General features: G+C 45.6%; 3 protein-coding genes across 3 annotated transcripts; 1 reads left to right on the forward strand and 2 right to left on the reverse strand.

Moving 5' to 3' along the window:
* The first annotated feature begins 1,572 nt into the window (after positions 1-1,572).
* On the forward strand, positions 1,573-11,274 carry LOC127308726 (uncharacterized). The gene is made up of 3 exons (XM_051339630.1): positions 1,573-2,776; positions 9,245-9,338; positions 11,007-11,274. Exons 1-2 carry the CDS (start codon positions 1,864-1,866, stop codon positions 9,289-9,291), a joined length of 960 nt encoding a protein of 319 aa, XP_051195590.1. The 5' UTR covers positions 1,573-1,863; the 3' UTR covers positions 9,292-9,338; positions 11,007-11,274.
* Positions 7,063-8,690, reverse strand: LOC139831981 (uncharacterized). Its single transcript, XM_071821377.1, has 2 exons — positions 7,520-8,690; positions 7,063-7,193 (listed from the first exon to the last, which is right to left on the reverse strand). The coding sequence occupies exons 1-2, from the start codon at positions 8,688-8,690 to the stop codon at positions 7,150-7,152; spliced, it is 1,215 nt and encodes a 404-aa protein (XP_071677478.1). The 3' UTR covers positions 7,063-7,149.
* A 531-nt stretch (positions 11,275-11,805) lies between the features above and the next one.
* LOC127308725 (uncharacterized) lies at positions 11,806-13,160 on the reverse strand. The gene has a single exon (XM_051339629.2). The coding sequence runs from the start codon at positions 12,987-12,989 to the stop codon at positions 12,060-12,062; it is 930 nt and encodes a 309-aa protein (XP_051195589.1). The 5' UTR covers positions 12,990-13,160; the 3' UTR covers positions 11,806-12,059.
* Positions 13,161-14,237: the final 1,077 nt, after the last annotated feature.

Genomic DNA, 14,237 nt, shown 5'->3' on the forward strand with positions numbered 1-14,237 from the left:
AACAACAACAGTGATTGTAGTAGACAGCAGGATTAAAATACTGTAGGCATAGGGATGGATGAACGGGCGCTGCATGAATAAGATATTTCATATAATAAGCAAGACATGGGCATTTGCAGGTAACAATGATAAAAGCATCCAAGTACTAAGAGCATCTCTAGCAGAGCCCGAACTCCGCGGAACCGAAAACTACGAGTTTGGTCTCCCGAACTCGAGGAAATAGTTCGATTTTGTCACGACGCAGAACAGAAAACGAACTCGTGAACCGAAAACACGGAAATCGAACATCGCGGGAAACTGAAACTCGCGATTGAACTCGATTTGGTCTGATCAAGCTCAATTCCTCCATAATTTACAATAATCTTAGCAAAATACAAGCTTGCTCTACCTATATTCGGTAATAAGGGGCCTAATTTAGACTAGATTAGTCCGCGGATGGACTATAATGTCACCGGGGAGCTTCAGCGTCGGTGGCGGAGGGTTTTTGGTCGCCGGCTATTCCTAGGCGACGATAAGCGCCGCCACCTCGAAGGCCGCCCCCTCGGAGGGGCTCCCGCACGCTAGAGGTGGCCCGTCGTCGTTGCCACGGGGGGGGGGGGGGGGGCAGCGCAGGCAGAGGCGGGTTGCACGAGCCGGCAGCGGGGGACGCCTTGGCTTCTCCTTCTGCAGCCGCCTCCTCGTGCGCTTGACGGCGCGCCATAAGTTCCGGCCACTTCCGGCCTGTGCTTCCATGCGCCGTCGGAGCGCGACCGCCTCAGCCCGTACACCCGGCGGACGCCGAGGTGCTTTTCCGCCGCCGATTCGGCCACCTCCCATACCTACGCGCCTTATCCGCCCCATTGCGGACGGAGGGGTCGTGGCCGAAGCGGCGGAGCGGCGTCAGAGCTGGCAGAATCACTCGCCGGAGAGGAGGCAGGCGACAGCGGGAGTGAAAGCGGTGGAGGGGAGTAGGGTTTAGAAACCGAACTCCCCTCCGCGAACCCTTCATGAAGAACTAAGGGATCTTCATACATTATATTTCATCAAGCCAAGTCATAAGGATTATCATCTATATCTTATATATGATGTTTCTCCACCACCGGCGGCACCGTCATATGTTCCGCCGGTTGCCAACTGACCGTAGCAGATACCGGATTTTGTCGTGCTCAATGACGACGACAAGGAGTAGGCTAGGGTAGCAGGCGGTACATGCGCCTTTTAGTTTTTATATTTTATATTTTCCTTTTATCACTATGTACATTATTATGTTTAATGTTGGAACAATGCAAACCCAAAAAAATAAACGTCGTGTCGCTGGGGCATTCCCGGGATCAAACAAACGCGTGATCAATTTCAATTATTTAGACCGACGAAAATGGATACGCACGGATAATTTAAACATCAATTCTGCATCGCCTCGTTGAAGATGCGGTTACAGTAATAAGTATACATGGCTGATGGCTACATTTCTGAACATGTCTGCATAGCAAGACGCGTGCAGCGTCAAGACGAGCATGGACACGTCGTGGGCTTTAGTTTTGGGCTGCCAGCATTAGCATGTGTCTTCAAGCCCACTTTACGGCCTGTGCTGCGCCTGCGCTTCGTTCGCTTCACTAGGTAGGTCATAGTACTGGTTCGATTGGTCCACACATGAGTGAGTACTGAGGGCGAGCGGCATGACCAGCCACCGCCACAGCTCGCCGTCGGCGCCGCCACTGGACGACGACAACCTGCTCCGCGAGATCTTCCTCCGCCTACCACCGCAGCCCTCCTCCCTCCCCCGCCGTCTGCAAGCGCTGGCGCCACCTCCTCTCCAATCCTCGATTCCTCCGTCGATTTCGCATCCACCACCGCAGCAACCCTCCCCTCCTCGGTTTCTTTGTCATGAGTAAGAGCGGCATATCCTTCGTGCCTACAATGGAGGCCCCCAATCGTGCCCCGCCCGGGCGACTTTCCTTGCAGCTCCACGGCCGCTCCTTCCGGTCATTCGGATGTCGCAATGGCCTCGCACTACTAATCTGCGGCCAGAAGCGGCGCCATTTCTTTGTGTGGGACGCCGTCACAGGTGACAAGCACCACCTACCCTTTCCCCCGTGGTTGTTTGACTTGGGTCCAAACACGGTCGCCGGGTTCAACGCGGCGGTGCTTCGTGCTGTCGGAGACGTGCACTTCCAGGTGGTCTTTGTAGCAACAAACATGGACACACGCCAAGTGCTCGCTTGCCTTTACTCGTCGGAGACTGGCCTATGGGGTGACCTCATTTCAACACCGATTCCATCAGAGTTTCCGAATGTATATCCTGACATAGTCTTTCTGCCGTCGAATGTGCTAGTTGGGAATTCCATTTACTGGATTGTGAGTTCAAGCACCCTTGAAACTCATGCGATCCTTGAGTTTGATTTGAAGAGCCAGAGCTTAGCTGTGATACCGGTGCCAGTAGAGCATATGCTTAAATTTGGACAACACACGTACAGGGTTATGCGGGCGGAGGGTGGTGAGCTTGGTTTCTTCTACCTGTCATCCTTCACCGCTCAACTGTGGAGGAGGAAGACTGATTGTGATGGTGTTTATTCATGGGTGCTCGGAAGAACTATTGAACTAGACAAGCTACTTTCCTTGAACACAGGGAATGGCTGGGTCCCACTCATACGAGGGTTTGCTGAGAATAATAATGTGGTTTTCCTGGGTACAAACATCGGCGTCTTCATGGTCCATCTTGAGTCGCTCAAGTTCAAGAATCTTTTCGAACCCAGCATCTCACTTTATTACCATCCATTGGAGTGTGTCTACACTGCAGGTAATAGCATGTTTTCAAACCTGCTATAACAAAACCAAGTTAATGTTCGGTAATGGTTCATGGAATGGAATACTATTCACGTTCTTTCGTGTTAAGCTAATAAGTTTACTCTTGCCTTGTTGCCTGCCTAGTGGCATCTGAACTGTGTAATGGTGGTTTTAGTGCATAGCTGCTGTCACTTTCTTCAGTTGTTACTTGATGATCTCTTCAACATAGAGTGCTTTTGTTTCCGTTCCGATGCTTTTGTGTTGGAATTTTATGTAATAACTATAATCTAGAAAAAAAATTGTTAGTGTTATCTAATATATTTTAGCTCTGTAGTCAGATGATGTTCTATAATTGGTCTACTGTTAGGTTCATTTCATTAACTTTGTCTTTCAAATTAGAGCTAGAAAAATCTCTTTATCAAGTTTATTTTATGAATACCCATACATAAAATAAACATTGATCACCAGGATTGGCAAACTTTCTGTATTATTTGAATTAAATTTCACTGTTGCGTGCCTAGAGACATATGCAAGAAGTGCATAATGGTGGTTTTGGGGTATATCAATCACATGAAACTAGCCGGATACCCAGCGCGTGGCTGCGGGTCTCTAAGAAGGGCATAGCATTTGCCTATGGGGAACGAAAATGGTTTACAATGGAACAAATAAAAGTTACATGATATCAAATTAGATTTCAGCCATACTGTTTTGTAGGAAGAGGGGTATTGGACTCGTAATATGACCGATGGAATAGAAAATGTCAAATAGTTAGCTCAATAGGGTACATTTGGAAGCTTTAAACCTAGTTCCTTAATAATCTTAATCCAATTTTTTTTAAAAATTTATGAATCATTTTCATTTATCACTTTAAGGGTTCCTGCTGCGAGTGGCTCCAGTTTGTACCTGGGAAAAATAATAAATTGAGTCAATTTCATTTTTGAAGCTTAATATATTTGAATGTAACTTCATGTCAACAGTGCAATCACTTTGTTGCTACAATTTATTTGTATAATTGCAATTATTTTAATTTTTTATAATGTATGTATGCGATTTATGTAGCTCTGAATAACTTGTCTCTTCTGACCAAGTATAATTCTGCATGTTCTTCATTTTTACGATATACTGTTTCCAGAATGTTTAAAAAAATTGAAAGCAGGTTTGGTTTAGTTTTATCTATTCCTAATTTTATTATCTGTGGACAGAGGTGAGGGCCTAACCTGAGGTAGAAGGAGGCTGCAGGGAGGAACTCTCTCATCTTAGGGTTACAGAGATAGAAGCACCTTATATAGGTCAGGACTGGGCTGGGCCAAATGGGCCAGAACAGAGAACAAGAAGACAGCCCAACATACACACCAACAGTTGTCCAACACTCCCCCTCAAGATGGGTGATAAATGTCAATCATCCCCATCTTGTCATAGGCTAGATTACACTCCTTTGAGCCCAATCCCTTTGTTAAACAGTCTGCCACCTGTTGTCCTGATCTCACATAAGCCAATGAGATAATCCCTGCATCAATCTTTTCTTTAATAAAGAATCTGTCTATCTCCACATGTTTAGTTCGCTCATGCTGGACAGGGTTATTTGCTATGTTTATGGCAGACATATTATCACACCACACTTTCAAGCTTCCTTGCCTTAGAATTTTCAGCTCTCTTAGAAGGTTTCGTACCCACAACATTTCACCCAGGCCCTGTGACATAGCTCTGTACTCAGCTTCGGCTGTTGATTTCGAGACAACAGATTGTTTCTTACTTCTCCATGACACCAAATTTCCTCCAACAAAAACACAATACCCTGAGGTGGATCTTCGATCATCTAAGCAGCTAGCCCAATCCGCATCACAATATCCATCTACATTTAGGTGTCCATTACTTTTAAACAACACTCCTTTTCCCGGAGTGCCCTTCAAGTATCTCAAGATTCTTTGAGCTGCTTCCAAGTGTCCATCCCTCGGATCATGCATATAGCGACTCACTACACTCACTACAAATGATATATCTGGTCTCCTGTGGCATAAGTATATTAGTCTTCCAACAAGTCTTTGATATTTCTCCTTGTTTATGGGTTCCCCAGACTCTGCTGTGATTTTAGTGTTCTGGTCAATAGGTGTTGAAGCCACTCGGCACCCCAGCATGCCCATATCATCTAAGAGATCCAATGTATACTTTCTTTGAGATAGTGATATCCCTTTTGACGATCTTGCAACTTCTATTCCAAGGAAGTATCTAAGTTTTCCCAAATCTTTCACCTCAATGGCCTGACTCAAGCATCCTTTCAGTTTTGCGATTTCCACAACATCATCTCCCGTGATGATAATATCATCAACATACACAGCAAGGATAGTGATTTTCTGCTCCGAATGTCTGTAAAATAAAGTATGGTCTCCATTGCATTGACCATAACCCATGCCACACACCACTTGTCTGAACCTGTCAAACCAGGCCCGTGGAGATTGTTTGAGACCATATAGAGATTTCTTCAGTCTACATACCTTCCCTTTAGTTTCAGGTCTGACAAACCCTGGTGGCATCTCCATATACACCTCCTCTTGAAGATCACCATGCAGAAATGCATTTTTGACATCAAGTTGATGCAAGGGCCATCCGAAATTTGCTGCACAAGAGATCAAAATTCTGACAGTGCTCATTTTTGCCACTGGTGCAAATGTCTCATCATAGTCAATGCCATAAGTCTGACTATATCCTCTTGCCACAAGTCTTGCCTTATATCTCTCCACTTTTCCTTCTGTATTTTGTTTTACAGAATAGATCCACTTACAGCCTACTGTATTCTTTCCTTTAGGGAGATCTGTCAACTCCCATGTTTTATTTTTCTTCAAGGCCTCTAACTCTTCCATCATAGCATTGCACCATCTCGGGTCCAACCTGGCTGCCTTCCAATCCTTAGGAACAGATACAGTTTGCAGTGAAGCAACAAAAGCCCGAAAAGTGGGTGATAATGCCTCGTAAGAAATATAATTTCCTATGTCATAGTCATCATAACTCAGTCGCTTTGGGGGCCCAACTTTCCTTATCCCTTTCCTTATTGCAATTGGCAAGTCTAGGCTATTATTGGACTCAGTCTGAGATTGATTCTCCTCTGCAGAATCTACACTTGTGCTTCCTTGATTTTCTGGTCCAATGGGTTGCTCCCCCTGCCCCTGGTCTTGTTGCTCCTCCAGTGCATCTACTTGTTCCCTTTGTACTTGTCTTCTAGAGTACAGAAGTGGATTCTGCAGCCATCTTTGTGGTGGTACAGGTCTAGGTGGTGTAGGTGTACCAGGAATTGCAGGAATCTCCACAACAATAGGAAATTGTTGATGTTGTTGTTGGTCACCATCTTGCTGCTCTTGATCACCACCTTGCTGTTGCTCCCCCTCTTGAGCATCACCAAGATGGTCAAGCCCCTGGAACAAGCCACTAAGATCACACTCACCGTCATAAAATGGTTCTGACTCGCGAAACGTAACATCCATGCTTACAAATGTCCTCCTATCAGTGGGACTCCAACACTTGTAACCCTTCTGTCTGGAGGAATAGCCAATAAAGATACATTTGATAGCCCGATGATCTAGCTTGCCAACAGATGGCCTGTGATCCCTTACAAAACATGTACAGCCAAAGAGTTTGGGTGGTACAACAAAGTCATTGTTATTGAGAAGGAGTTGGCAAGGAGACTGCATACCTAGAATCTTTGAAGGCATTCTGTTGATCAAATATGTAGCAGTCATAACTGCCTCACTCCATAAGAATTTTGGAACATTCATGGTAAACATAAGAGATCGAGCCACTTCAAGGATGTGCCTATTCTTCCGCTCAGCAACTCCATTCTGGAGAGGAGTGTCAGGACATGAAGTCTGGTGCAATATACCTTGCGAAGATAAGAAAGCAGCAAAAGGTTTGTTGATATATTCAGTACCATTATCAGTTCTGATCACTTGCACCTGAACATTGAATTGGTTTTTCACATAGGCACAAAAACTTTGGAAACAAGTGAACACTTCATCTTTGTGACGCATAAGATAAATCCAAGTCATTCTGGAATAGCAGTCAATAAAAGTCACAAAGTACTTCATGCCACTTACTGACACAACAGGACACGTCCATACATCAGAGTGCACTAACACAAATGGGGATACACTTCTGATCCCTCTACTAACATAAGAGGTTCTCGTATGCTTAGCATATTCGCAGGCATCACAACATAATTTGGTTTTGTCCACTCCATTCATTACATCAGGAAAAACTCGAAACATTTTATCAAACGCCATGTGGCCCATTCGACAATGATGAACTAGTGCCATACTCTCCTTTCCTCCAACAATCGCAGCAAGCACCGAACTAGCATCATGCCCCATCTTGTCACGATCTATGTGCCAAAGACCTCTATGCCTGGTTGTAGTCCCAATCTTCTTGCTGCTCTCCCTTTCCTGAATTAAACACATATATCTATCAACTATTATACGGTAGTCCTGCTGATCAATCAGGGCACTTAGAGATAGCAGATTTACTGGAAAAGCAGGAACATGTAGAACTGATGACAATTTTATGTTGGGTGTACATTGAACCGACCCCTCCCCTTTTATAGATTGTGCTGTGCCATCTGCTGTTTGGATAGTGCCTCTATGTGTGGGAGGATACTGAGTATAAGAGTCAAACTCACTAATATTTCCAGTAACATGTTTGGATGCTCCAGAATCAAGAATCCAATCTGAATTAGCATTATGAGTGGCTATAGAAACTCTATCAATATTACCTTCATCTTTGTAGACATAGTGAGCAAAGTTCCCAAAGGTTGCTTCATTTTGTCCTTCTTCCTTTGATTGTCCCTGAGAGGTACTGGTAGTTGACTCTGAAGCTGCTGCCATATGTGCATTGGGTGATATAGCGTGCTGCTGTCCTCCACCCCTGCCATACTGATATCCATATTGTTGTCCACTACCTCTGCCATAGTGTTGTCCACCACCTCTTCCATAGTGCTGTCCATATGGCTGTCCACTACCTCTGCCATCACCTCTTCCTCTGTAGCTTCCTCTGCCATGTGTGTACCCTCCTCTCCCCCTACTGGATGTAGCAAAGGAGGTACACTGATGCTTCAAGTGTCCCTTCTGCCCACAAGTATAGCAGTCTCTCATCTCTTGTCTCTCGGTAGTGTAGAAGGTCGGATGAGGGACAGAATCGCTTCCCTTTGTCATATTCAGACGCACTTCCTCTCTGGACATAGCTGCAATGGCTTCTTTGAGAGAAGGGGTAGTGGTTTGATGCAGTAAAGCAGCCCTTCTCCCCTCAAAATCTTGATTAAGACCCTTCAAGAACTTCATGACTCGCCGACGTTCAATCCAGCTTGCAGCAGCACTCACACATTTCCCATGGGCAAGTTCCAGAGGATCAACATGATCTAAATCTCCCCAAAGATGCTGCAACTCAGCCACATATGCCATCACAGTTTTGTTTCCTTGTTGCAAGTCATGCACTTTATCCTCAATCTCAGCAATCAACATAATGTTCCCCTTTCCAGAATAAAGATTTGATAGGGTGTCCCATACCTCTGAAGCTTTTGTGAGTGCCTCTACAGAAGCAGCAATGTTAGGAACCAAAGAGTTAAGCAACCATGCCACAATCAGAGAATTTATGGCATTCCACTGTTTCCATTCCGGACTGGTCTTGTCTGCTGGTTCTGCAGCTTCACCACTCACACGTTCATCCAGCCCTTTCGAGTTCAAAATCAGCAGCGCCCTCCTTGACCACCGGAGATAGTTGGCCACTCCTTCCAACTTGATTTCGTTCGCCGACAGCTCAAGTTTCTGACCGATGTTGGTATGGGGAACGATTGCTCCCCCTCCAGCAGATCCTCCTCCATCTCCTTTGGTAGTGATAAGTTCTGCCAGCTTCTCCAGAGCCTTGGCCAAATCCATGTTGTCCCCCATGCTTGACACCAAACTAACCTCTCAGAACCACCAAAGGACTTACCCGCAGGATGCCTCTCCGTCTCCTTACTTGTCACTGCCTTCTCCTCCTCGCCGCCGCAGCAGCCTGCTCCCTTCCTCTTCCTCCCAGCCACCGCAGCAGCCTACTCCCTTCCTCTTCCTCTTCCTCCTAGTTGCCACAGCAGACTAGGCTTCCAGATCGGCAGTCCTTCCCGTCGCTGCCCTCACTGCCCCTTGCTCTGATACCATGTGGACAGAGGTGAGGGCCTAACCTGAGGTAGAAGGAGGCTGCAGGGAGGAACTCTCTCATCTTAGGGTTACAGAGATAGAAGCACCTTATATAGGTCAGGACTGGGCTGGGCCAAATGGGCCAGAACAGAGAACAAGAAGACAGCCCAACAGACACACCAACAGTTGTCCAACATTATCAAAAGAGAGTTTTTCCTAAAAATTATAGCTGTGTGTTTACATAATTATCTCATTGAGGCCTCCTCATACCTATTTGGCTTTCTGTTGAAATGCTTGTGTTTGACTTCTTATGCTTGCAAAAACAGGCATTGGTGGTGAACATGATGCAGATGATCTCTTGCACAATACATAAGATGATTATCTGGCTAGATATGCTGTTGTGGTGTACTGCCTGAGCAGGTAAACTTAGCTTTTGCATGTATACTGAGGTATCTGAACTGTTCTAAGAAAAATGTGTTGTTGTCCTTTTTACTGTTATATTCTCTTATCTACCAAATTGTAAGAGTAAACTAAGATTTTCTCTGCAACTATTTTCTTAGTTAGTTGTTTCCAACCTGGTCACACCTCCTATCATGCTTTGATGGCAGGCTGCATCTTCGATCTTCTGGCCCTGCTTCCTCATACCTTCCTTAGCAGCTCTATATTCTCTTTCTCATGCCTTTAACAACCTGCTCTTTGCTTTATTTAGTGATGTTTTACACCCTCTCTGTTGGATGTGCTCTTCCACTTTCCTTCCATTCAGCTTCCTTGCAATCAGCTCACCTCCTTCTTACTACTCCCCTAGTTCCTTCTGGCATTGGGGCTCCTTCTCCCGCTAAATACTCAGATGACTGATGTCTTAGGGCCCTTCCTCTTATGTGCATATGTTCTGAATGCTCATAGACGAGAACGTTCTTATGTTAAGTGGTTATATGATGAAATATGTTACTTTTCAATTTTCATGTGCTTCATGGATAAGTTTTTGTTTTACTTCTACCAGTTATTGCATTGCCTTTGATTATGCTTACATGGTTATGGAACTCCTAGTACAATTTATATGATCCACGTGTATGGGTAATTGATAACTAACAGTACATAAGTATTTGCGTCATGCTTCCTTTACTTAAATGGGTTGTGCTTATAGCTATGCAATTACACATTGCTACTTATTTCGGATCATTATACTACATACTCAACTAACAATTATCATAATACTTGAAGAGCATACTTTCATTCAATTTTATACTACGTACTATTTATCGGTTTGCTTGCAGCTATTTCAGTTTTATGGACAACTATTCTAGTTTTAGGTTGTTTGATCAAATATTTTCTCCGCATCAATCTTCCCCAGACTCTCAATGTCTTTTTAAGCTGCAAATGTAATTGGCCGTTATCCACTAACATAATTATTGTCCTCCAAACCATATGTAGCTTTGCTTTGCAGGGAGTCTATTGTGTCCCCTTTTGGAAATTTTAAATGTTTAACACTTAATATTGAACACATGATCAAAACGACATGGCTAGATTCACCATATGTACTGTTTTCATCATGAAGTCCACTTTTTAGCAGCATATTTATGATTAAAAGTCAGTTTCATCGCGAAGTATCTATTAATGAGACCATGCACGGGCCCTTGTTCTTTCTTCTGCTTGTATATATCTGAAGTGCAAGACTATGAGCTCGAAACCAGAAGTTTCTGCTTTTTTACTCCTTAAACCCATCATACTCACATGATAACAAAGAATATTCTAAATGATGTGATAAGCTAGGCTTTACAGAATTTGCTCTAATGGGGTTTATTTAAGCCACTAATCTTTTAGCCTCCACTGAGATTAGATTTAGCAAAAAACTTGAGACTATGGTAACACTAGAATTTCCAGGTGTGCAGTGCCTGTAGCTGTTCTCAGTTTCTATCATTTGCATAATTTCCACAACACTAGCGAAGCTAATCTTTGCTTTGTGAGTCATACAAAAAATTGCTATAAACTTGTTCAAAAAAAAAAACTGCGATACATAGCTTTACAACGGCTTTTCCATGAATGAGTTGTGCAAGTTGGTTTTGACTGATGAAATTGGTTGGTCTGCAGGTATCTATGATTATACTCCGGTGGCTAAGATGCGGGAATGGGTAGTGTGCTGTAGGTTCTTCCATTTGGTATGTTGTGCATTAGGGGTCTGTGATGTGCTCCACCCAGAAATTGGCCCTCGTGAATCGTGAAGTTTGCCTTGTAGTGATTAATTGCTTAATTTGCTGACTTATCCTTGTATGTTCCAATTTCTGTATGGAGACAAAGTGACTTGCTTGGATTAATGGTTATTGTTGGCCATATCAATTAATCTTCTGTGCTTTTCTTATTCCCTTGATGCCTTCCAAGTAAGCGTGTTGAGGCAAACTCACTTGTATGTCAGTTCTAGTGCCTGCCTCTTTTGGGTAAAGTTTTATGTCCCTTGTTGTGTCAGGTTAAGATTTCAACTTCAGTCTCTGCTTACGTCCTGTGATATCTCCTCTCTTTTTTCTTTTTCATTTTTGATGAAATTTGTTTATGGAGAAGATAGCATTGCTACCAGGATGCTGTGAGTTGAATATGTATCATATGACCATAAGGAGTCCGAATCCCACTACTGTTGTACAAGAGACAATCAATGTTTGTTACCAGGATGCGTAAAGTTTCACCTCCTAATCTGCACTGGTTCAAAATTCAAAAGCCATTGTAATCTGTTTTCTGTTGTGCAATTAATTTACTTCGGTGGAGCTGCATTCCGAAGATCGCTTGGAAGTAATTGCTCTCGATCGTCAGCTCTATAGCTTAACAGATACTATTAGTGAATACTCCACAATACCTTCACTGGTACTGTATGTCATCATCCCATATAATCAGAACAGAGTTAAATTTGGAACTCGAAACAGAAGTTTTTTTCTTTTAAAATACTCAAAGGCCGATCAATTCTTGGAACGACGATCATACTCATCATCAATTCATAACGCCGAACTTAAAAAGGACAGAAAATAAAACAAAATCGAAATTCACAGCCACGAACAGATCAACGCAACGAGACCACTTGGATGGACCGTGGATGCACTTTGCGAGGTGGAAGCAAAGAACAGGTCAACGCAACGAGATTTTTCTCGGCATCGTCGGCTAGTAGTCATCGTCGCCGCCGTAGTCGTCGTATCCGCCGCCGCCGCCGTACTGGTCCTCCTCGACCCTCTCCGCCACGTGATCCTCGAACTTGTCCTCCAGGTAACTCGCCCCGCCCGCCAGCGCCAGCCCGCCCAGCACGCCCGCCGCCGCTCCCACCGCCAGGCCGGCGCCCATGCCCATCCCCTTCTTCTTTGCTGGCTCAACGTATGCCGTCGTCGTGCTCGCGCCGTACGCCGGCTGAGCCGATCCATACCCTGCCTGTGCAGGCGGTGCGGCGCCGTATGCCGGTGCAGCGCCGTACGCTGCCTGAGGCGGCTGCGCGGCGCCGTACGCCGGGTACCCTGCAGGAGGCGCCGCGGCGTACGCGGCCCCGTAGCCTCCAGCTCCGGCACCGTATCCACCGGGTGCGGCGCTGCCGTACATGTCGCGGGAGGATCCGTAGGCGCCGCCAGGCTGCGAGTAGCCCGCCGGGGCTGGGTAGCCACCCTGGTTACCATCGTAGTACCTGGACGGCTCCCTGACGGCGACGCGGACGTCGAGCCTCCCTTGCGGCCTCCCCGAGGGCCGCTTCAGCCGCAGGTTCCTGGACGCCTTGCCGCCGACGCCGGCGTCGTCGACGACGTCGCGGAGCGGGAGGCGCGCGGAGCCGACGAGCGGCTTGACGCCGTCGGCGGCGTTGGCGTGGACGACGTCGATGTAGAGGACGGCGTCCTGGAGGCGGCTGGAGGGCGGGAGCGGGACGAGGACCTTCTCGTCCCAGGACGGGGACTCGCCGTTGTCGAGGTCGACGCGGGTGGATACCCTAGCGGCGCCGGAGTCGACCCAGAGCACCGCGTACGGCTTCAGGTCGCCGTTGCGCCAGTTGACGTTCTTGAGGTCCCGGGCGGAGCCGACGATCACCTCCACCTCGTACCGGGAGCCCATCATATCGTCCTTGAACCGAGACGGAACTACTTCTTCTTTTTTGAACCAGGACGGACGAACTCCTTCTTCTCCGGTGAGGTGATGCTGTGGTGTTGGGTTGAGGGAGCGGCCGGCTCCGGCGCTATAAATACGAAGAGGGTATTGCGGTCAATGTCACTGCTCCGGCGTGGTCTGGGCGCACGTCCACTGGGGAAGGAACGGTTTGGTGGCGTCGCCGCCGCGGTTGACTGGTGCGTGAACCCACGCGCACGCCACTGGCTTATGTTTTGGTTTTACGGAGTACTACGTACCCAAATTGAATGCATTATTCGCGTTGTTCTTATTTCGAGGGTTTGTCTTTGTATCCGAATTTTCTTAAGTATGTTACCTAATAAAAGTGCAACTGGAATTTTCAAAAGTGTAAATTGGTTCAGTACTTCAGTTACACTTTTCTGAAAATTGTAATTGCATTTTTTTTACAAAAAACAAGTGTAGCATAGGCACTATTTTATGGTAACTGAGACTCAAAGAATTCTGAGTGCGATTGAGACATAGCAAATCATTTTCAAGATGAACACTATCCATTATTGTGGACGGATGCATGTGGTCGCGTCAATGTTCTTTGTTTCTTCCTTCACTTGCTTTTACTGTTTTGACATGCTTGCAATCTTCCTGACCTCTGGCTGCATGCATACGTGTTAAAAGTTGACATGGTCTCTACCTGCACCCCTGTCTGATCTAATCGAATTTGAAGCTCGCCTAATTCGACCCTCCCTCTATTTAGTTTGAAAAATATAGCGGCACATGTCTTGTGCTCTCCGATCGAGTCAGCATCCACAAATGGGCACTTGTTCTTGTTCATGCATGCAGTATGACATTATTTATTGTCTTAACGATTACCATACAACTCGTCTTTGGAACTAGCAAATAAAGTAAGTTCTGGAATTCACAAAATAAAAGTAAATTCTGGCAGCAATTCATTTTATTTCTTCTAGTCACAGAAGTTTGGGTGCACGACTGCACGGTTGTAGATTCGTCTGTTAAAAGTGCATACAGATTAGGTGTGCAAATTCAGGAGAAAGAAAAGCAAGCATCAACAATCTCAGAACCTGATGGAGAAAGAGGACTTATTTGGAAGTTAATTTGGAATGCCAAAGTGCCTCCAAAAATAAAGGTATTCGGTTGGAAACTTGCAACAAATACTGTCGAAGTACAAGCACATCGATAGAAACAAAATATGGATGTGACCGATTCCCACTTTTACCATTTGCG

Source organism: Lolium perenne, chromosome 6 (assembly GCF_019359855.2).
Source record: "Lolium perenne isolate Kyuss_39 chromosome 6, Kyuss_2.0, whole genome shotgun sequence".
NCBI classification, from domain to species: Eukaryota; Viridiplantae; Streptophyta; class Magnoliopsida; order Poales; family Poaceae; genus Lolium; species Lolium perenne.

Coding starts and splice junctions, on each gene's coding strand:
- LOC139831981 (XM_071821377.1), bottom strand. CDS start 8,690: ATGGGGGACAACATGGATTTGGCCAAGGCTCTGGAGAAGCTGGCAGAA. Junction 7,194..7,519: donor CTATGTCTACAAAGATGAAG/GTAATATTGATA, acceptor TGTTTAATTCAG/GAAAGGGAGAGCAGCAAGAA.
- LOC127308726 (XM_051339630.1), top strand. CDS start 1,864: ATGAGTAAGAGCGGCATATCCTTCGTGCCTACAATGGAGGCCCCCAAT. Junction 2,777..9,244: donor GGAGTGTGTCTACACTGCAG/GTAATAGCATGT, acceptor TTGCAAAAACAG/GCATTGGTGGTGAACATGAT.
- LOC127308725 (XM_051339629.2), bottom strand. CDS start 12,989: ATGATGGGCTCCCGGTACGAGGTGGAGGTGATCGTCGGCTCCGCCCGG.